This window comes from Seriola dumerili, unplaced genomic scaffold (assembly GCF_002260705.1).
Source record: "Seriola dumerili isolate Sdu_G_001 unplaced genomic scaffold, Sdu_1.0 BDQW01000330.1, whole genome shotgun sequence".
Taxonomy (NCBI): domain Eukaryota; kingdom Metazoa; phylum Chordata; class Actinopteri; order Carangiformes; family Carangidae; genus Seriola; species Seriola dumerili.
In genome coordinates, this window is record NW_019174585.1 from 1570578 (window position 1) to 1593896 (window position 23319).

Genomic DNA, 23319 nt, shown 5'->3' on the forward strand with positions numbered 1-23319 from the left:
ATAAATAATTTTTTATTTCATTTTATTTAATTGTATGTTTACTTTCTGTTTTTGTTGTTGTTTCTATTTTTTATTATATTTATTTACATTTTAAAGTGATTTTATATGATGTATAAAGAACCTCGAGACGAAATTGGGATTTTTATTTTATTTTATTTTATATATTGCCACTGCACCCATAGAAATTCTGTATACCTTGGTGAACTGCTCTGGTCTATCGGTACGGTCCGGTCCTGTCCTCCTGTCCCGTTCAGTGACATCGATTACATCGGTGCTCGACTTCTCTCCACTGTCCTCCTCAGTCGATTGGTTTCCCCTTTTTATTCCTCACATGTTTTATGTTTGGGGAAAAAAACATGGCTGCGCCTTCGAGTGAAGTCCAGATTGTTCCTGCCAAAAAGCCCACAGGTAAATATTAACGTGGAGAATGAAACGTTCAGTACAGGAGGCGGTGAAATTTATCATTTCTATGAGCACGTTATACAGTTACCTGGCCTCCACGTCGATGAGAAGGAACTACGACATTCAGTTTTTTTTTTTTTTTTATTATTGTCAGCACAACACTTTGGCAATGATGTCTAGTCTGCATGCTGTTTACTAGCTCTCCGGCTGTCTACATTATAATCAGTTTACACGACAGAACATTTGCTTCTTTAGCCTCATAGTTTGCATCCAGTTCGTGTTCAGTGTTGTCGACATGACTCACCAGGTTTCATTAGATCGATGTGGCGTGTTTGTGGAACAGGAAATCAGATTAGTTGAGTGTTTGAGGGTTTATGAAATATGTTGTGTTTCAGTGTGGCGTTTGATTTAGTACAACACCAGATCAATATCTTCTTGCTGAATCCATTGAAAATAAATATGACCTGAAAACATGGCCTTTTCTCTGATTAGACGATTGCACGCCAAACGTCTTAGATAATGTAATTAATCTATTAATTAAATTGAGTTGCAGTGGTTGTTTGTTCTATATTGGACTTATATTTTACTGATGTTTTTCAAAGCTTGTGGATAATTTGAACAGGCGGCTGCATGCATTGTAAAGGAGGTGGTTGAGAGACCAGAGACAAATTTTATAGTATGTGGCAGGATCTGATGTAGCTATTGTCAATGCTAAGGATGTTTACTTAAAAATGCAAGTTACATTATTATTCTTGGCAACCCTGTAGTGTATCCAACAGCATGACACAGCATACTCAATCTAACTTTGATTCAGACAGACATTTTCCAACATGATTTCAAACAATCCCAGCATGTACTCTGTCATTTTCCGCTTTAAACTTTTGAAAGGAAGACACACAAAAGAAATTACAAGGAAATTGTTTGGGTTCGGTCATACTTCCACATCCTGTTTATAGGGAAAAGCTATAACAGGAGCTCTTTGCAGACACTACAGTTATTAGTTGAGTCGTGTTTTTAAAATGTCAATAAGATAGAGGAGGTTTAAACTGCCAAAACATCTTCCACACTGCAAATCATCTGTATAGCAATTGACGCAATGCAGGGTTACTGCCAGAGGAGAAAGCTGACGATGATCCTTGTGGCCCATATCTAGAAAGGACTATAAAAGTTGTTTTTAATCAAGATTATTGTAGATAATACAATACTAGACAGGAGTTCTTCTTGAAAAGCAAAACAGTGTCTTTAGTGTCTGGTGGCAAAGATTTACATAGACACTTGTTCAAAGGTTGGATTAATTATGATAACTGTAGTTTGAGTGTTTAACAAGTTTTACATTTACATTTTTATAGAAAAAATAATGTCTGAGTTATTTATTGAACTCAACACCAAACCAATCATGTCAATACAGTGGTGGAAAGTAAAGTGGTGCATGGTCCTGCTGTCTATCAAGAAAACCAACAAACAATAGCAGACAGAAGGTTGTAGCCAAAATACAAATTAAAAATGGAATAAAAGACAGTAAATTAAAAAATGCTGGTGCAGTCCCAGTTGTAGAGTATACATTGTGCTTGTCATTGAAATCCTGGCTGTACCTGGGAACAAGACTGTATTGGAGCTCAAACTCTGCCAGCAAAATCTCCCTCAGTGTATCTCCCATTTCAGCTGACATTTCCAGCTACACAGCAGCTGGTAGAAAAACATTTTCAGGAGATGCTACAACGACAGATTTGTCTAATTCCCCACCTCTCCTTCCTCATTGTTTGTCGCCTATTACTGCAGAGGTGAGGGATGCATTTGTAGAGTGCTGATGACACAACAACTTTCAACAACAACAATTTTCCTGACCTGTATTAACCCCCTTCACACTCCAAGATCTTGTCCAAACTGTAGAACATGTCTTGCGCTTGTTTGAAAGTCTATAGCTTCATTTGGTGCAGGAGGCTCCCAACGATCAACTTCACCCATAACTCCTGTGTTTGTCTGAAGAATGTAAGGACAGTTAGGTCTGTTAGATATGGCTTCAGCCTGTGTTCACCACATTGCTAACAGCTCCATCATTTAACCCTCTCTTCAGTCCGAGGACCACGCCGAGTCGCCAATCAAATTCCAGATGAAATCCTGCAAGACGCCGAGTTACAGGAGGCGATCAAAGCCCTGCCTGCAAATTACAACTTTGAGATCCACAAGACAGTTTGGCGAGTGAGACAAGCCAATGCTAAGAGAGGTGAGCTCTGTTCTTTCTTTAATATATACACTTTATTCATTTTGCACATGACTAGAAATCTATATTTACTCTTTTAACAGAAGTGTTCACTGTTGTTGCTGTTGGGGGAAAAATGCCAGTAGTAAAATAAGCTTTACTGCAAAGGTAAAAACAGAGTCTGGGTGGTACTCACTTAAAAATTTGAATTTTTAACACAACAGTATTCAGCAGTGTCACAGTGCTCACAAATAAAGTCTAAATATAGCTAAGTACACACACATGCACAGATATATAAAACACTTTAATTTGCACAATTGACTTCTGAATTAAGTTACATTAGCTGAACTGGAGCAGAGGCTGGATGAAGTTACATGGAAGTAAAGGGTCTGAAATAAATACAGTCTTTTAAACTGCCTCGGTTTACATTAGAGGCTGTGTAATTATTGTCATGAGATGGCAGAGATGGAGCAGAAATGACACTTTTTGTTAAAAGTTAAAAAGAACTCATGACCATTTGCACTGTATTACTATTCCCTTCATCACCTTCATTCAACAATATTCATTTTATGTCCATGTAATGTCAGTGGCACCATAAGATAAGAGGTGTAAGCTGAGGGTTTATAACACAGTTCAGCACTCAAGTGTTTTCCTTTGCATTCTTATTCACACCTCATTAACAACTGCTTTGCAAGTTTATAGAGCGTTAGCACGACAGTTTGAAGGTCTGAACACACAGGTTACAGAGCATTAAGAATCCAGTGTTTACAGACTGTGTGCATGAGCATTAATACAAAAAGCCCTCCATGAGCACATCTGCGCTTTGACCTACTTGGATGACGAATGTACATTCCTGCAATGTTCACGCAGGTTTATCCAGTGTTTTGACAAATTTGACAAATCAATGACAGACCCAGTTTTCAAAAGGCCATGTAGGTCGTCCCATATGCTTATGTCAGTGCGATTCAAATCTCTCAGCACTGAACACACATTTAACAATGGACAACACAACCGAAAAAATGTAAAAATGAATACATAAAAATTGGTATGTTAAAGATGATGATGCATCTGTGGCTCTGCCATGACATAATTCAGAAAAAAAGCCTTTTTTCCTGTGGTGTGATCGCTCTTATTGCACAGCACGGACTCCAAAGTGATGCAGGATGCTGTTCACAATCACTCTGAGTGGTGTTTTACAGACAGTTAGCACAGAATTTGTGAATGAGGATCGGTAATCCTCCTTTGATCTTCAGGGAGGGGACAGTCCGCCTGGGAATTGTGCTTATGTGTTATTGACAGAGTTGGAAGGATCCACTAACACTGCAGCTGATTGTGTGTTCACACTCAGACTACTTCTCGCCAGTGTAACTAAAAGCATGTACAAGACTTTTTTTTTTTTTTTGAATTTTTTGGATGCTTATCAGAAGTAGAACTTGGCCTCATAAACAACAAAGAGTTCAAACCCAGTCTCAGAGCAAAAGGAGAAAAAATATTCTCTTCATCAGCTGGGAAACGATTTCTGTTGTTTCTGACAGACAGACATGTTGTATCTTTCGTTGTGATATCTTTTGTTCATTGGTGTTATTTCAGGATGGAGGTCACTTAAAACGGATACACGATATAGGTCGCTTAAAAAATATAGTTCAATCAAACAGAATCATCACATCTGAGATGAGTGGAGGAGCAAGGCCTGCAGTGGGATCGCAGCCTCAGAACTAAGAGTGTGGACACAGCGGGAGGCTTCACTGACATCGAGAAAGTGGTGTGTGGCAACAAGCACATCATTTTTGTTGCTCTAAAACTGCATTCAGTGACATGGGATGGTAATTTTACATCGTTATTATTAGGTGATAGTGACAGAACAAAAAAAAACAAAACAGGATTTGTAATTAGTACCAGCAGCTTTGAAGCGGTCCAGCCAGTCCCCTGTCAGCTTTACAGTGTGGAGGCTGAACTATTTTTCAAAGTCGGTAGGGAAACAAAGAAGCAAAGAAAAAGAATCACTGATGACGCATCCAGTACTTCCCTTTCACTGTCTGTTTCTACAGAATTCATGCTCATCGATATGACATCGCTGGTGTATAGTGTTGTGAATGTGTGTTACACAGCCGATCCACAGTTTGGAGGGACTCTTGTGTGAGACTGTAGAAACAAACCAGGGTTCAGGCTTACAGTCTTCTGCGCTTCTATTAAGTTGTCATCATTGTGATTTGAAATTCCTGTGAGCTGGAGAAAACGCAGTGACGAGGAGTTCAGATGTCTCAGGCAGAATTATATTTATTGTAAGCTTGGCGCTTAACTTTATCCTAAACATTCATCTATGAGGAGGCTGTTGGTCACCAAAATCTGCATTCTCCAGGTTCTTACCTAATTAATATTACATATATCTTGTCCCTTTCCCTACTTAGCTCATCCTTGACAAGAACTAGATTTGAACAATATCTTGTAGCTACTCTTTCCTTGTAAACCCTTATCTATAAGACTAAGGGTACCCTAGCTACGGATGATAGCAGTGGCTCCATCTAGACACATAGTCATAATAGAAGCTAAACAATGTCTAACAATGTGAAGGTTGACTTCTACTTGATTGCAGTGTTGCCTGTGAAACGGGTCATGGGGTAGTGTTACAATGCTGGCCTCCAGCCCAAGAAGAAAACCGTCCTTCACTAATATAAATGTCAAATTGTGTACTCTTCCAGTCGCTCCTGCCTTGGGTGGAAATATGCAGATGGCATGCCAAGAGGATTGAATCATTTTTTTGATGTCCCTGTGGGGAGTGTGTGGTTTACCACCGCCTGCTGGGTTTGCTTTTTTGTTGTGTGACGTTTTTTTATTTATTTTATTTATTTATTTATTTTATCAGAGCTCATCCTCTCTCTCTCTGAACTCAGAGAGTATAACACACCTTATCACCCCTCTCTCTCCCTCTCTGTTCTCTCTCTCTCTCTCTCTCTCTCTCTCTCTCTCTCTCTCTTTCTCTCTGCTCCTTTTTGTGTCCATCTGTTTCTTTGTCAGCCTTTGAACTCGCTTTTGAAATCGAGGACTAAGGGACATACAGTAGAATTTTATTTTCGCTGCCCAGGCTCTTTTGCTGAGCTTTATAAATAGTCAAAAGCCATGTGTTGTTTTGCTTAATTTCCTCATTTCATTCTAATTGTGTTGTTTTGAAATCATCTGTTGTGCATCTCAGCTCCTTACGAGAGCAGCTCAGTTCTGCAGACTTTGGCAGTCGGCTGTTTCCATTACTGTCGCACATTCAGTTCAAATAAAAACAAGTCAACACAAAATGTAATCAGATTCTGATAACTAGCTGACCTGAGTCTAGTCTTTTGTTAATAGAGAAGCAATAGCAATGAGTGACACACCTATGACAGGAATTCAGACCTATGAAAAGGCCAGATGGAGGCTCTTCTGGCCATTAAGAAAAAAGATGGAAACAATGTAATCATCCATATTCTATAGAAACAAGTGGTTGTGCACCTTGCAACACTGCTTCATTTCATTGTAGCTACTATATGTTTTTCCAGGTAATGACACTCTGCTCTTGATGTAAAGTTAAACTAATATATCCACAATATTAAGAAAACAAAGTTGTCCACTGTGGTTAAATCATCTTTATTTGAAACTCAACCAATCCTGCGTAATATCATTAATGACATATTGGCTGATCTCAGTTTGTGTTCATTCATACCATATTTTTTTGTGGCCTGCAGTGTGTTACGCAATAGTTTTTCAGCCTTGAAACTACTGAATCGCACTTGGTGAAAAAAATAAAAATTAGAAAAGACAGAGATAAAGCCATAGAAGCGAAAAAGCAGTACGGCCTTGAGTGTCTTGGGGGACCTTGAATCCATGAACAAGTTTCCCTTGGGGGTTTGTGAAATGCCTGAGGAGTTGTTCTGTTTCCCAAGGTCTTCTCACAGCTAAACTACAGACAATCAAAAGCTTAGCACAGTTGACACTTTCCTTGTGCTTGTTTCCTTGAGCTTCAGGACAATAAGCAACACGTGGAGCCTTTAATTCCTCCTTTTAGTTTCTTCAGCGCGCCCCCCCCCCCCATGGTGAAGTTACTTCTATGAGAGCACAGGGTGTGGGTAGAATAAGAGAAAAGCTGTAATGGGAATAATGTTGTAATCACAAAATCTTTTTTTTTTTTTTTTTTAAAAGTGAATTTTCAATTGAGGATTCCTGAGTGCTGCATGTTAACTAACTACACATCCAGCTAAGCCACAGATGGCCCACCACACTGAACAGAAGTGCTTCACAAGTCCAGAATGACAATTACGTCCATGGCTGGGAACTTGTATTTTTCTCCAATTAATTAATGGTCCTTTTCTAAATAGTCTTTTTGTTGCCACCCTAAATAACAGAACCAGCGTTTTCTTTCATCCCCGAGTACAAAATGACTCCTCAGTAAGCAGTCCAAGATGGCCTTTTCCCCTCTGTCTGAACAGCGTGTTCCTTTATAGAAAACATGACAGTAGTGAGAGTGCCGGCTGCCAGTGGAAAGTTCAAGCAGATCAGAGTCATTGTTGGTATCTACAGACCGGACATGCACATATGGAAATTTTTTGTGTTTGCTGAATACAGCTTTATGAATGGTAAATAGACATCTGACATTCAGAGTCTGTTTGTGTGACTTTCATTCACGCACGTGGAGATCTGCACATACTGTAGAGACTTTCCAAATGTAGACAATTCAAAATAAATAAGAAGTCATAATAATGAGTGTAATCTGTAAAATGTAGTGAATTATGTCAGAATATGTTGGTTAATTTATATAATTAAAATGGGAATCAGGTTGGAACGAATTCTGTACATCCTGCCGTAGCAGCCAGCACCTCTAAAATAGTTTCAACATCATGGACACAGGATTTGTTGTAGGACTGTTGCATAAGTCAATAAACTGGCAACTGGGTATGTTTATATTTTGTTCATTCAATGAATTCATTTTGTCCCCCTTTTCTAATATTGGCCATTTCCATTCCATAACATACAGTATATGAAGACAGAGGACAGACATGAATTATCATCAGCGTACTACTCCTGCCTTAATTGACATTTGACAAAACTTCACAGCTCAGCCTAAATGTTACTGTACACATTCAAACAGCCACAATCCAAATCTACTACAGGATGAACCCTATCTATAGCTATAGCACTATTCTCATCTTCCCGGCCAAAACCCCCCTTTTGGAAATTCAGAGTAATCCCTCGGCTTTATCCGGTCAGTCTGCCGTTCACTGATAAATTGGACTTCCCAGCAATTTCTTTAGTTTACCTCCTGTCTTTGATTGTTACCATAATCCCACATGTATCTCTTGTTGCCTGTACAGCTATTAGAGTTACAACAATAGATATGTCATAGGACAACAATGATTGGTGATTGACACTTCATGTTTGGCTTCATGTATAAGCGAGTTTTTTGTCACTGCAACTTGACAAAGCTGCTTGTATGTAATAGATAGATAGAAAGATACATAAATACATACAAACAAACAAACCACCAAACATTATTTTTATCCTCTTGGGGAAATTCATGAAGTAATAGTCAGAACCATCCAAACTTTTCTTGTCTCTCTCTTTATGTCTGCATGATTTGGATGCTTTATTTTTCGTCTTTTTTTTTTTCGGAGCAGTACTATACTTCCAAAGTTAGAAGCAGCTTATCATGCTTGCGTGCAAATATTCATTCAAACAGCCAGTCCCACCTCCAGCATCTGACTCACCTTTTCGCTGGGGGGAGCAGATGGAGAAAGCGCTTTGCTTCTGTCAGCCAGGGCAGAGGTGTGCTCTGAAACCTTTCTCTGTTAATAAACTTGCCCTTTTCGAGGTAATGACCTGTCTCTCACTGTCTGCATGAGCTCCTGGTGATCCCTTAACCTTTCATCAGTAAATAGTGCTCTCGCTCCTCCTCTTCATATCGCTCCATCTATCACTCCATCTCCTGGCCATCCTCCCTCAACTTTCCCGGCCTTTAGTCGGTCCCAGCTTTTATTGTTTAATGCTGTCTGGCACTGAAGTCTCGAAATCGTTTCAGGCCTAGTCATGTGAAAACATTCAGTGTTTTCGAATTATAAGTGTCCGCGGAGACATTGATGGATTTATTGAAGTAAGGTGTGACAGAGTGTGACTGGGGGAAAATGGCACGGTTGATTGCAGCAAAGCCTTTGCCTCCAGGTGCCGACTCCGTGTGTCTGAAGCGGTGACAGGGAGTTCACACTGAAATGGTCAACACCTTGTGAATGCATGTCTGTGATCATTTTACATTCACACCAACCGTAAATAACTGACTTCACAAAGGGCATTAAATGGGAATAAGAAACCTGTTGACAGGAGGCCTTGCTGACACACACACACACACACACACACACACACACACACACACACACACACACACACAAAACCACTAAACAGTGGAACCTCTATATTTCACACAGTTACAAACAGACAAAAAAAACACACTCACATTTAACTGAAAATTAGTTAATGAGTTTATGAAATAATCCTCAAACTGGAGTCTACATTTGAGTTGTGTATTTAAAACAATAGTCAGTTCTCAGCTAATTCCATCAAATGTTAATGTTTTAGGGTTTTTATCTACTCTGAAAAGTATGTTTATCTGCTGGTGAAACAAGGGATTTCCTTAACGTCTTTTGTTCTCTTGGAAAACACGTTTGTTCATTGAAGTCTTTACTGGATGAAATGGATTGGAATTATTTTTGCTAATTGATTAAATGTTTGCATCATTTTATCAAGCAAGATTTCCAAATATTTTCTGGTTCCAGCTTCTCAAATATGAGAAATTCCTACTTGGGTCTGTTTTTATATCTCTGACAAGTGGCTCTTCTCTTAACGGTTTTGCACTGTTGATCCTATGAAACAAGAAATTTAAATGTCACATGGGGCTCTGGGAAATTGTGATTTTCACCATCACCATAATCCGTAATCGGTTGATTGGAAAAACAATCAACAGATTTCTGGAGAAAGAAAAAGTCATTAGTTGCAGCCTGAATTGGTATATCGGTAAATGTTACACTCTAACTCTACTCTATTTCAAAAAACAGACCAAACTGAGGAACTAGGGAAACTATTATTATTATGAGCGTGTGAGCCATCTCCCAGCACCGTATTTGCTTTGCTTACTAATCTTTTCTCTGTCACTCTTGTCTTTATCCACTTCACGCTCTGATTCCTGTCCTGTTATTCCTTCCTGCGGGGTTAGCGTTGGCATAATCAATATCTGACTAGTCACTGATACCAAGATGTCATCCTGTTTATTGATGAAAGGATGGCTGGATTAATGTATACGGAATCATGGACTCCGCCAAAAGACATAGAAGACTTATCTTGTAAGAAATCCCCAAAGGACAGGACACTCATTAGTGCAGTGACATTTTATTTATTTGTTTGACCATGTATAACTCATAAAAATGTCTGTATTTATAGAGATGTTGAAAAATGAAAGCTCTATGAAAGCATTACTTTTTAAATAATCTACTAATCCAATGGTTCCCAACCTTTTCAACTCCTGGCCCACATGAAAATCTCAAAAATGTTAGCAACCGACATCCAACCCCATAACAACACAGAGGCCAGATAATGTGATAATGTGTTCTCAGAGCACTTTTTTTATTTTGATGGTAATGATCGAACACATTGAAGCGGAAAATGTAGGAAGTCTCCACAGTTGTTTTTAAGGACCATTTTGTTGTAAAACATTTTAAAACACTATTCACATATAATTATATACATATAAGGAGAGGAAGCATCGATGTGACTAATGTCACTGTAGAGCCAAAGCTCACAGCAGCATCATGTGTAAATGTGTCAAAAAATGTGCTATATACAGCTTCATATTAATATGTTTTATATTATATAGAAGTTAAACCAGCTTATTAGGGTTCAAGCTAAATGACTCATTGCTTTTCTTTCTCAGAAGCTCATATTTTCACTTGAGCTAATTTATTTAAAATCCCCCGCACACGTGTTAGTGGTGAGCTCGCACTTTCCATAGAAAACATGTTATTTAAATTTTCCTTTTCCCATTACAACCTTCCTTTTAATATACCTGCACCTGCTTTTTTTAGAGGTGGAGACGCTTTCATGCAATGCTGATCCCCACATTTATATTAGCAGCAAATCCAGGAGAATGTGCAACCTCGCATCACATCTCCAGTCATCATTTGACATGTGACTTTTCTTGAAATGAATATGCATAAAGGAACGAGCTGTACTTCACTGATTGCAGGCAGGGTGCAGTTGAGATGACAGGGAAACCGTGCTTCCAGGGCCTTCTGCCTGTTTGATAAAAAAAACATGTTCGTCTCTTGATGCAGAGTGAGTCTGAAACGAACCACTTAAAACCACTTAGTAAATCCTGCCCTAATCGAGATTTTTCCATTGGTTCACCTCAGTAGATCAGTAGGTCTGTTATCAACATGCAGCAGCATCAGCAGGACCAGTGTTTTGTTAATAGGTTGTTTAACTTCAGCTTTATAGCAGCCTCATCAGTAGTTTGTCCGTAATAAATTCCAGCTGTGACACGTAAACTTGTTTAAAGCTTGTTTTTGTGTGTTTCAGTAGCAGAGAGAGTGGATGTGTGTGAGTCACAGAGCCAGTGGCAGGCATAGAGAGACAGGAAAAAGAGTGTTTAATGGCTCGGTACAAGCCATGAGCTGTAAGGATAGACCTGTGGTGATTGGTTTGGACTATATTTCCAACAGCCCGTCACCCGCTAAAATAAACCAACAGTCCTGCTGTGGCAGAGGGGAAATTGCCCTGAAATGTCACTATTTGCTGTCAGTGGCGTACTCCGAACCAGTAGCGGGGGCTATGTATAGTTGTACTCTCCAGGATTTATTAAATAATATGTTGCCGTCACTCTAGTGCAAATGTGTAACTCTTCTGTTTGCTTTTTTCTGTTTTGTTTTTTTTTTCTCCCCACTCTCACCAGTGGCCTTGCAGCTTCCAGAGGGCCTGCAGATGTTTGCCTGTGTCATCGCTGACATCATTGAGAGGTAAGGCAGAGAGAGAGAGAGAGAGAGAGAGAGAAAGAGTAAGCAAGCCTTTCTGAATCTTTATTTGCTGGAGTTATTTGAGAGTCTCTGAGTGAGCAGCAGCGGACGAACTCTAACTGCCACAGCCACTTGATACTCATTAGGAAAGCGAGAGCTTTATCGTAATTCCCCACCTTCGACTCAATCAGGGATTCAGCAGAAAATGAGACACAATTGCACTGTTTTTACGACAGTGCTGATATCGCAACTTCCCTTGGTCACAGTTTGGAGGAAGGGACAGATATTATTCTTGTTAATTACATCTTCTTTCAGTACGCATATGCCCTATTGCACACCAGCTCTCCGTCACACAGACACCACAAAGTTGTTGCTTTGTTTTTTTCATCCTGCAGCGAGAAGTGCTTCAGCATTAAAGTGCTTCACTGTGGTTTTGGTCCGCACTGTGCTAAATAAAATTTGTACTTAAGTGCTTGGTAAACAGAAACACACATTCTGAAATACACTTCTGCGAGGGCCACTGTGAACTACAAGAAAAAGCTCCGTTGTTTTTCCACTTTCCTCCCTGGTTGTTGTCTCTGCGGTCTCATCTCACCTTGAGTTGACCTCTGTTTCTCAGGAGCTCTTTTCTGCTAAGTGTTTTCTCAAAGAAAATGGCTGCTATCATTAAACACCTAGAGTGGATCTCTTTCATAGGTGTTTAGTCAATACTAACCTGATTATGAGATGGACAAGATGAGGAATAGAGTGGTGGGAGTTGCCAAACGTTTTTCAGGCAGGCTGGATATTTGATTTCACGCAGGAAACTGCGAGCACAACAGTTTGTCTGTATTATTGTGTTTTTAATTCTTACATGCATTTTATATTACTATACTGAGACACATTTATTTACCATATAAATTATAAAGCTTTGGTCTTACTCATAGAAGCATCTGGAGGGCAGTTGTCTTTCTCCTTTGCCTCAACTGTTTTATCTATCCTCTATTTTTTTACACCATCATTTTGTTCATTTTTTTACTCCAGCTGTATCGGACTTCTATCGTTTTATCTTTCTATCACTCTCTTAATAGACATTTCTTTTCACTACAAGAAAGACGATAGAGTGAAATTTTGATGATAGGGGTCTGGTCTTATCATTCCTGCTGCTATCAGACTGAGAGCTACCAACGCGTGCTGCATGACTTTTAAACCACACACCCATGCAGTTCACATTTATATGTTTGAAGAGTCACTGTCCATCATAGAGTCTGCTAAATCGGCCCCATCTCTTCTAATGAGAGCAATTAGTGAACACTAATTGCTTTTCCCACTGTCTTCATACCTCCTCGTCGATCGCTCACGTGTCTGTCTTTTTCACCCTCTCTTCACCATCCACACGATTTCTCCCTGAGACTGCGGCAGAGAAGCAGCTCTCAAGGTTTCCCTTCATTAGGTCCTTCTATATAGTTTCCCTTAAGCCATTTTGCCTCTGCACGTACTGTTTTAGTAATTTCAGTCTCTCCAGATTTAACAGATGGGTTCTTTAAGTCCTGGATCAGAGCCTGTGCAAAGTTCTGAGTATCTTCCATCTTGTGCACCAACATCTTGTTTGTCCTGGATCATACAATGGCAGTTGCATCCTTAAAGGATATTTACATTTTATTTCAACTTGGGATTATTTTTTCAGGTTTTCTTATGATAACATTTTACTGACCAAAGTAACGGCTGAGATCTGGGAACATGTTGATATTGCTCCAATAAAGTTGGATAAAGAAAAAAGTGAGGCAGTCAGACAGATTGCAAACAAGATGGGAGTTCAGACAGATTATCTAAACCGCTTTATTTGGAGGGTGAAGTGAAAGTGAGCCCGCCTAAATTGTTGGCAATAATCCCTGATTGCAAAGGAAAGATATCTGTTTACACATCTACAGCAAGTGCTGTAGGTCAAAACTGATCGACAAAGTTTGTTTGTAAACTGGGATGTATGTTTACAACCGTTCACCTATGCTTTTTTTCCCCCCAATACATACGTTTGTTTAAAACTTTTTTGATTGTTTCCAAACCTACAACTTGGCTGTGTTATCATATTAGTGGCCAAAACTATGAAAATAAGATCAAGTCCCAATAAACAAGGATCATCCTCTGACCACCAGAGACACTACATGACAGTGGTTGACAGATTAGAACACCATGAATACCTTAGGAAACACAGCAACTGGGTCTTTGTTAAAGGTCTGCACCTGTAGGATTGGAAGCTGCGGTGTGTGTGATGAAGTGTGATGACCAAATGTCTGCAGTTAATGGCACCCAAGACGTCCAGTTGCCTTTTGATTTACCACGTGATGACCTGTCTGACTGAGAATCTACTGAAACATGCTTTGCTTCTGTGATGGCCACAGGATTGGCAGTTGTAGTTGACAGCCACATCAAGTCTGTCAATGGGAGCAAACAGTGACACCAAAATCGTCAGCTTTTATCCTCATGTGGGGATTAAATTGCAACATTTGTAAAGAGGAGCTAAAGAAACTCGGTGTCTTGGTCCGGATAGATAATGCCCTGGAAGTCAGAGTAGTTTCGATAACGGTGTCAACACAATAACTCACAATATGGCCATTTCAGAGCACTTTATCGTAGCAACCACCAAGCCAGTTGCTGAATCAATGAAAATCTAGCAAATGGGCACACCCATCCTAATATGGATCTAGTGTAGGATTGGAGGGTGGTGTTTGGAGAGAGTGAATGACGGCAACCTTTGCATGTTGGCACAGCAGTCAGCTGACCTTGTGTTGCCTAGCTTATGTTGAGGGTTACCAGAGGTCCCAGGAGTTGGGCGGCTCTTCCGTCACCATCACTGCCACAGTACCTCGTTCTCTGGAGACAGGGCTGAGGTCCATATCAAAATGGGGATGAAAGGGCTAAGCTGTCCTCAGAGTAAGGCGCTTCAGTGGGATGGACCGCTAAGTCTTAATGAGGACAAGCTGCTCTGAATTATGGCCATGCTGCAGTTAATACACTTAGGTCAAAACCCACACCCTTTCTATATGCGCACTTTACAGTCTACCATGCTTAATGTGCTAGCCAGTGAATTTCTTTTTCTAGCATGGTCTATATATATATGTCTACTCATCTATTTATACATCTATCAGTATGTCTTTCTGTCTGATTCTCCCTCTCTCTCCTTGTCTTTCTCTTTGAGTCGCATTCCCAGTAAAAACCAGGGGAATAGACATGATGTTATTATTTTGCTCTTACTTACAATGAAACAGCGCCACAAACTGGGTCCTCCAAAGTGACCGACACGTGTCTGACTTCAAAATGCTTTAAAAAGAATTTCAACCAAAAAAACAACAAAATAAATACTTGTTCAGTTTGAGTTTGGTTTAGTTATTCAAATGTTTAGACAGTGTGAACTTTCTGCCCAGCTGCCAGAATCCAGATGAGAGATGCTCTGAGTGCTCAATATTGCTTATGTGAGTCGCCTTCAGTATTACCATGCACTCACAGCAAATAAGCTTTGCCAGAGCCAGCAAGTGATATACTGTCTCTGTTTGCCCTGGGTTTCACCTCTCAGGCAACATACAGGCTGTCCTATCATCTAGGGTGGAGGTTGCTGTGAATGTATCCAACCTGAGAGTAATCCTGCAGACACTACTCAGGGCTGAATAATACATAATTTATCAGGTCTCAATCAAGGATATTATAGGTGATTATAAGGTAAAAGGTTATAAAGTTATAGATTATAAAATCATAAGGTTAAAGCATACATATAATAAAAGCAGTTTTAGTTGCATTTTCTTATGGAAAAGATGATAACATATTTTACCATGATTTGTTACTTAGTAGATGATGTATGTATATAAATGCAGGACATAGCCGTTCCATTAAAACTCATTAATGTATCATCAGTAAAATATCTAAGAAGAAGAAGAAGAATTTTATTTATAGAGCAATTTTCAAGCAACATACATACACATACACAAATACAGTATATACACATATATACAAATACACATATTAATGCTCACAGCTGACCTGAACTTTGACTGGTTTGACTAGTTAGAAAACCCAGACTAGCAGACCTGAGGGGCCTGTTTGAGCAGTAGGGTGTAAGAAGCTCAGAGATTTAAACCTAGCGCCTGATCATTCAGAGCCTTGTATGTGATTAAAAACACTTTAAACTGGATTCTAAAAGAGACTAGAAGCCAGTGCAGTTGAGCCAAAATTGGTATAATGTGTGATAATCGCTTTGTTTTGGTCAATACTACAATTTTGGAGCTGCCCCATACCGTGATTGTTCACACGAGTGAACAAGGCATTACTGTAATCAAGGCGGGAGGATGTAAGAGAATATATAATTTTCTCTGTGTTACTAAAAGACAGAACTGATCTAATTTAGGAAATATTCCTCAGTTGATAAAACCAAAACTGGACTACCTTCTTTACATGTTGCTCTATAGGCTCAAGTCACAGCCCAGGATTACAGTGTACATATATATATATATATATATATATATATGTGTGTGTATGTATGTATGTATGTATGTATGTACAAAAACATTCAAGCATTCATGTAGAGATGCTAAAATGTTAGGATGATATAAGGTGGGGGTTAGTCCAGGGCTGTTTAATTGAAATAAAACGTGTCTTATACGCTGTCAAATCAGTGTATAGTGTATAAGTAAACTGTATAATATTCCTGGATTTTAACATTTCATGACCTCATTACTAACCTACAGATGTTTTCCTGCATAATAATCCATATCATATATTGGTTTTCAGTTCACACTATGCAGGCAAAGAAAGATGTGAGCCCACTTGATACTTTACCGTAGATCTATAGGATCTTTGAAGTAAACTCCTCCGATGCCTGAAGTCTAAATACCCACAGAACCTCCCTCCTCTACCTGATTCTCTCCGTGCCATTTGATTCTTTACTCTTCCAGCGTTGAGATTGTCATAACAAATTCAAACAAATTCATAACGAATACAAAGACTTATGTTTTCACCAGTAAACAAAAGAGAAAAAGCTTTCAGAGTAAAAGAAAAACAGTAACTTGTGCAGGCGGGCGATGATGCATGTGCTGTCACTGTACCATATGTTTTATTGCCTTTGATGGTATGCCAGCTGTCTCATTCTAGCTCTGAAAGATACTTTTATGAACTTACTTCAGTATTTACTGCTGCTGCTTTTGTGACGGTGAAGGAATATAAAGCAAGTAGCAGAAAGCCGGGTGTGTGGGACCGTCGCCATGCCCTAATCCTGAGGAAAGCAGTAGCATTTAATGTTAATCACTGTTCTCCTGGCACAAAAAACTCTGGGCCTCTACACGGAGATGTTGGCCTGTAACCTAATCCAGGGTCTTGGTATCTGCTGTTTGGTGCTTGAACTACAAATTCGCTGAGCACACAAGGCCAAAGGGCTCCTATTATTGAAGTGAAAAACAACAGTGAAAAATGAAACATTACTTTCGCTGACTGAACAGAAGTCATCAGACTCCATTTGTCAGATCATAAGAGACAAACTACATGTTTTAATTGTGGTGTGGTTTTATTCAACAGTTTAATAAGTTTTCATAGACGTAGATTATAGTCAACATGTTTTGATGTGATTATATTCAGTCTATTTCCACGTTTCTGACTGCACAGGGAATCTGCCTTTAACAGCTATTACATTAAATGACTAAATTAACATAATTGACACATCTATCGTAGCCCTTGTTCCGAATATTTATACTGCTGTTAGACTGATGATCTGCTATGTGGATCTTTGTAATTATTTAAGTTTTATATTCAGACTCGCCTTTTAAAGAGAAAAATGATATATCGCCTCAAAAAAGGCAAAGGTATAGTACAATAAACATAAAGTCAAATGCATTGAAATAGCAAACACAATAAAAGAAAGGAGGATAGCAGGATAGAGGAAAGTAGAGATCAGTAAATTAAAATGTATGAGTAATTTGCTTTTTGCTTTTTTTACTATGAGCCTCGGCACTCACCAAACTACTCATTTCCCTTAGACCTGGCAGTTTCCCTAAACCAATTCACCACATTTTCACGCACAATAACAGTCAGCAAAAAAATATCCCGGGTCTTCAGACGGCAGTATAATGAGGCCCACATTTCTGATTAATATAGAAACAAGAGTAGGAAGGAAGCTTTCCCAAAAATGGCCTTATAAATAAAGATAGACCAGTGACTAAGCCTGCGCATTGACAGAAACGGCCAACCAGCCCCGGCAGTGAGTATACAGTGATGAGTCAGAGATTTACCATTTGTAAGAATCTCAAAACAGCATAATAAACAGTGTCTAACATCCAAAGACACTGAGCTGATGGAGGGAGTCACAACACATCACCATAACAATAGAAAAATGTGGCAAAAAAAGAAAGAAAAAACTTGTGTGTGTGAAACATTATGGTGAAGAACCAACTTAGGGGATTAGTCCTGATTGTAATATGAGCATACATGAATTCCAATACAGATTTTGAATGCATTCATAAAACATTATCTCTGAGCTGAATAACCAATTAAGGAAGCCAAAATCACAAATCAAACAACAAGTAAATCCAATCATTTAATTCATCAAATGAACATAGAAATAATCAATTGATAATTAAATCCAAATTCAATCTAGAATTGATAGACAAAATATAAGCATGCCATTATCAGTAATCAATCATCAAAATAGCAGGTAAATATAACAATCGATAATGAGCAGGTTGGAAATGGAAAAGCATTCGACTAAAATATCAAAGCAATCAACTAAAATCAGCTATAAAAATGTTCAGATGTTTCAAATTTAAAAAAAAAAGTTAAATTAAAAATGTAACCAAAGAAATCAATCAGTGCTTTCACACCAACTTTGAACACAATCTCGAGTCAGTCTAAAAGTCCACCAAAGAGGAGAGCAAAGGGTTTTCTCAAACCACTCTCAGGCAGACGGTTTCCCCAGCAATCATCAAGAAGCCCCCAAACTTCTTGCACTTAATCAGAACTGGTAGAGTTTTTGTGATGTAGGTGTTTGACACTCCGTGGACCTCTGAAATAGTCGAAAAGTGTGAACGCAAATGTCTGAAAAATGTGTGACCAGCAGTAACATGACTGTCAGAACAAGAGCGGGATTCAGTCAGGTGTGATCAGCGAGGCGAGCTGGTGTGGAGGGAACTGGTTCTCAGATGCTCATTGTTGAGGCTTCTGGAGGAGTTGTGTGCTTGTATGTATGATTGAACAAAACATGTGATGGAAGACGCGCACTTGGTGATCCCACTGACATACCGTACCTGTTTTCTGTCTCTCTCCATCATGTACTATCCTAGATAACTGTCAGCATAGACCCCAGATGGCTAAAGTAACCGTCATGTCAGATGCAGTGTGTTTTGGTAAATTAAGGTTCAGTATGCACACACAGCCCCCAGACATCGCTAGGTCCTTCAACGTAGCCGTCTCCATCCATCAGAATGGATTCCTCTATATTCTGCACGGCAGGTTGAATCATTTCTGTGGAAGCAGCAGCCCCAGCCCACAGCCTCCTGGGGTAAATGTCAACTCTACCATTAGGAAGGAGCCTGGTAGGAGCCTTGAACGCCTTCTTGTCCTCACACCGTCACAGTCTTCACAGCGCCCACAGCACAGCTGAGCTGTAGCAACAGATATGGGCGTTAAGTAAGTGAATGTGTCTGTGTGCCAGAATACAAAGTGTATGTATGTGCATATGCATTTGTTTTTGTACCTAATGGGCAATATGGTTGTGTGTCTGTGCTGACTCTAACCTTCAGCCTGCTCCTCAGCTATATGAGAACTTCATGTATGTGAGATCCGTATATGAGCTCCCAGCTCAGCCATACAGCCACGTGCTGTCTAATTAGGCCTCCTGCCAGACACAGCCTAAAGCTTATGCTGAGCTCCAACAATATCTCAACATCAGCGACCACCTGTAAGCCCTATAGAAACTTGTCAGTTTCGGTCAGGTTTTTATGTTCCTCTGTGTCCTTTCCAAAGTACAGAGAGAAGACATGGACTTGAAGATAAAATCAGAGAGGACAAAGGTTAAATATCTTACTTGAGACTATTTGCCAAATTTAACTGAAAGAAAGTTCATAGGTGTTAGATTTGCTAATAGGGCAAACCCAACCACAAACAAGATTTATACTCATCATGTAACCATCTCCTTATTATCCACATTCTTTTCAAAATGGTAAATACAACAGAGTGAAAAGCAAAAAAAAAGAGACGGCAAGCATTTCAGAATGAAAGTATAGACTGTCACAACTACCCCAGCTAGTTTTGTCAGAGCAGGTACTTGTCACCTCTGACACTGATGCCTTCACAGGTGAATTTGTATGGGAGAGCGATAAGTGCATCAGCCACACCTAAGTCCATGTGCTTCTCTCAGACAAAGGCTTGGAGAACCACTAGGATACCTACAGTTTCTGTCTTTGCTAATCTCAATCACATCTCATCTAGGGGGACATCATGTCCAGGCAGACTGGAAATCCAGATAGGTGCTGACATGCTGTAATATGATATCTTGGCAGATAGCACCTTTGAAATTGCCTGAGCTGTAGAGCTGTGCTCCGTCTACAGATACAGTAAGAAAAAAAAAAGTCACTTTGGCTGTAACTTGGACATAACTGAGCAAGCCCGATTTAAGTTGTGATTAGAGGTCTTCACAGGTCCAAGATTTTCAGACAGACTGTAGAATCCATATCCGAACCCAAAAGTGCATAAATTAAGAAGAGAACCGCGGCTCATTAGACCCAATCCAAAATGCGGACCAGCAGCAGCAGCAGCAGCATGATGCGCTATCAGTTAATTTGATCAATCAACAATCGTCAAAACGAGAGCGAGAGTGATAATACTAGTAATGTCCTAAGAATGTAAAGTCATAGAAACTAAAAGATTTTGTTAATACGCTTCATACACAAATTTATATACAGTAAATAATGTGAACTCCTATTTTCGCCTCATGCACCATTGATAAAACATTCATGGACAAAAGACAAAAGAGCAATTTAATATATGTGAATCAGCTCCCAGAGTAAAGCTCCAGCGAGCTGTGAAGGTCACAGTTGTCAGTCTCCCTCTCACCCTCAAAGCACACCTGATACTGTGTACGCTTGGGTCCATTCAGATCCACTTAGGTATTGGACATATTGACACAGAGACCTGAGGCCCATGGCAGTGAAACGAGGCCTCACCCAAACGGATCAAACCGAACGTGGATTTGGGCCGAGTCGAGTCCCATGTGCCCTTTGACGTGAAGATAGGAATGAGCACTGGGGGGGGGGACAGTAGCTGCTAGTTCTTCTGCTGTTGTTGTCCAAGACTGGATACTTCTTATTTATGAAGTGATGATACAAGCACATTTCCCTCCTCTCAGCAGTGTGTAGAAGAGATAAGCAGTGCTTAGTGCTGAAGGTTATAGTCCCTCTGTTCCCCTCTGTTCCCGCTCCAGTACAACCACTCAGACTGGTCATGATCACTCTCATTTTGGATAGCGCAGTACCCTGCACATGTCCATATAATTGCACTCACAGAGAGCCATGTAATATTATGCACAGCCTTGAAAGAATGTGTTGGGAGAATTATTTTGTATGCTTTTAAAATGTCCTTTCACAGTAATTCCACTGTCATTGCTATGGCAGTTGAAGGACGCAAATTGGGGGTTGCACAATCCACAAAATGGAAAGAATAAAAACAACAGAATAACATTGGAAAGCATCATTTGATCATGAAATTTTGAATGAAACATCAAGTGTTGTGAACCGAGCCCAATGGATGGCTAGAAAAAGATGAATATGATTCCTAATGAAACATGAAACAGCTGGTCTTCTACTATGAAAACACAAACATATCTTTCCTCATATTTTGCATTATTTTGTTCAATTTTTCACATATATGTACCCACATGAAAATGCCTAAGTAAACAGAATAGAGTCGGGGAAAACACAATATAAATTGCACAAAGTGTAACTCAACTTAACAAGACTCCTATCAAGAGAAGGAGAGAGAGAAAAGCAGCTATTAGAATGTCCTTTTTCGTTAGAGGATAAATAAAGGACAACTCAATCACTAGATTTGTCAAGCACTGAGAGATACCCTAATGAGTGGGCGTTCCCAAAAATTAAGTAGGCGATGTAATGACAGACAGCAGCTCAGAGAAATTATGACAAGGAGCATAAGAGGAGAGGAGAGGACTCAGAAAGCTAGAGAAAATGAAGAGAGAGGAGAAGGACTGAAATAACTTGAGGGAGCCGAGTGACAGATGATAGAAGGAAGCCTCAGGGGTGACTGAAAGAGGGATTAGATGGATGTGATTTCATCAATCGCAACGAGAAAAGGTTTTTAAAATCTTAAATTTTTTTGGTTGAGTTTTATGTGACGAGGATTGTGGCTAGCGAAGCAATGTAGTGCTGTGTTTGATAAATATGGTTGTCCAAACTGGAATGAGCAGGCGCAGCATGTAAATTAGGTCCAGGGGGTCTGAGCTTGGAATTGTAGTCATTACATTTTAAAGGTCTACAAAACCTATTCTCTCAGTCGGCTTCTTACCAAAAGCGATTGCAAACAGTTTGCAAAAAGTTTGAATGTTGTTGATTATTTCACTAGAGATTATTTCACTGTTTTTTGGCTCAGCCGGGGAAAAGGTCACATCGCGTACTTCCTTGCAACAGCCAGTTTAACAACATCTTAATAAAAACGTATCAGTTGTTGGGTTGTTTCCTTTTTTTTCCAGCAGTATCCATCAACTCTGATCAAACCACACCCACATGGTGTCGATCAAGCAGATTATTTAGTAGCATTTTTGAGTCTCACACCCTTAAACCTGCAATAACAGGTATTTGCCCATTTGGGGGCAGTGGAAAGACTGTGTCCCAATTCAGGGGCTGCATACTTCGGAAGATGCAGTCCATGAAGGTGTGGCACTTCGTAGCCATCGTGATTGCGAAGGCAGAACCGAAATGAGACAGAGGATTTTCGCTTTGCAACACCAGCCCTTACCATTGCGTTGCAAAGCATGGCTCATGTTGCCTAGCAACCTTGATAACACGTAAGGTTTCCACAGAAACCTGAGGTTTTAAGGCCCTTGGTTTTCTCAGTTGTTCAAGAGAGCTTAACCAAATGTTTACATTTAAAAGTGTAATCCTCGGGGTCTTTGTCGATGTTGTTTGCTGCCATACTATTTCCTCAATGAATCTTGGAATAGGTTGGGCCACGAAGGATCCATCCTTGAAAACTTTGTTGCCCAGGAAAAGAAGGCTGCATTTCTTGGCCACATTTGAAGGAGCCTTTGAAAGGGCACAGCCTAGTCACGCCACCGTGATGCAATCAGCCATTAAATGCAGTCTCCCAATTAGGACATATTGAGCAACATTAGCCTTTATTTGCCGTGGGTTTCCGACCACCTGAATGTAAGTCTAACATTCACACTCATCATCTCCTTACATAAGGGAAATGTCTGTCTTCATAGCTGCTAAGTCTTCCACTATATTGTCCAGGTAGTCGTTAACTTTGTCTGCTTTTTGTTGTTAGGCAGGTAGTATACAGTCGTTTTTTTGGAGCTTTTTTAACTGAAAAAAAATACAAACTGTGTCCAGAAATATTGCAGTGAGCTTGGTGATGTGGACCAAAACAGTTACCTTACATGCCAGAAAAACCAAAACAATGAGCTGAAAGATGCTGGAAAGCTCAATAGAGCTGAGGGGAGCTGCAAACTCAGGT

At 39.7% G+C, this 23319-nt stretch overlaps 1 protein-coding gene across 1 annotated transcript in view; it reads left to right on the forward strand.

Moving 5' to 3' along the window:
* Positions 1 to 338: 338 nt before the first annotated feature.
* Positions 339 to 23319, forward strand: part of dph1 (diphthamide biosynthesis 1) — a 55692-nt gene continuing 32711 nt past the window's right edge. The window contains exons 1-3 of the mRNA XM_022759773.1: positions 339 to 408; positions 2477 to 2626; positions 11559 to 11622. Of these exons, the coding sequence (XP_022615494.1) occupies positions 339 to 408; positions 2477 to 2626; positions 11559 to 11622 (284 nt within the window). The remainder of the gene's footprint in view (positions 409 to 2476; positions 2627 to 11558; positions 11623 to 23319) is intronic.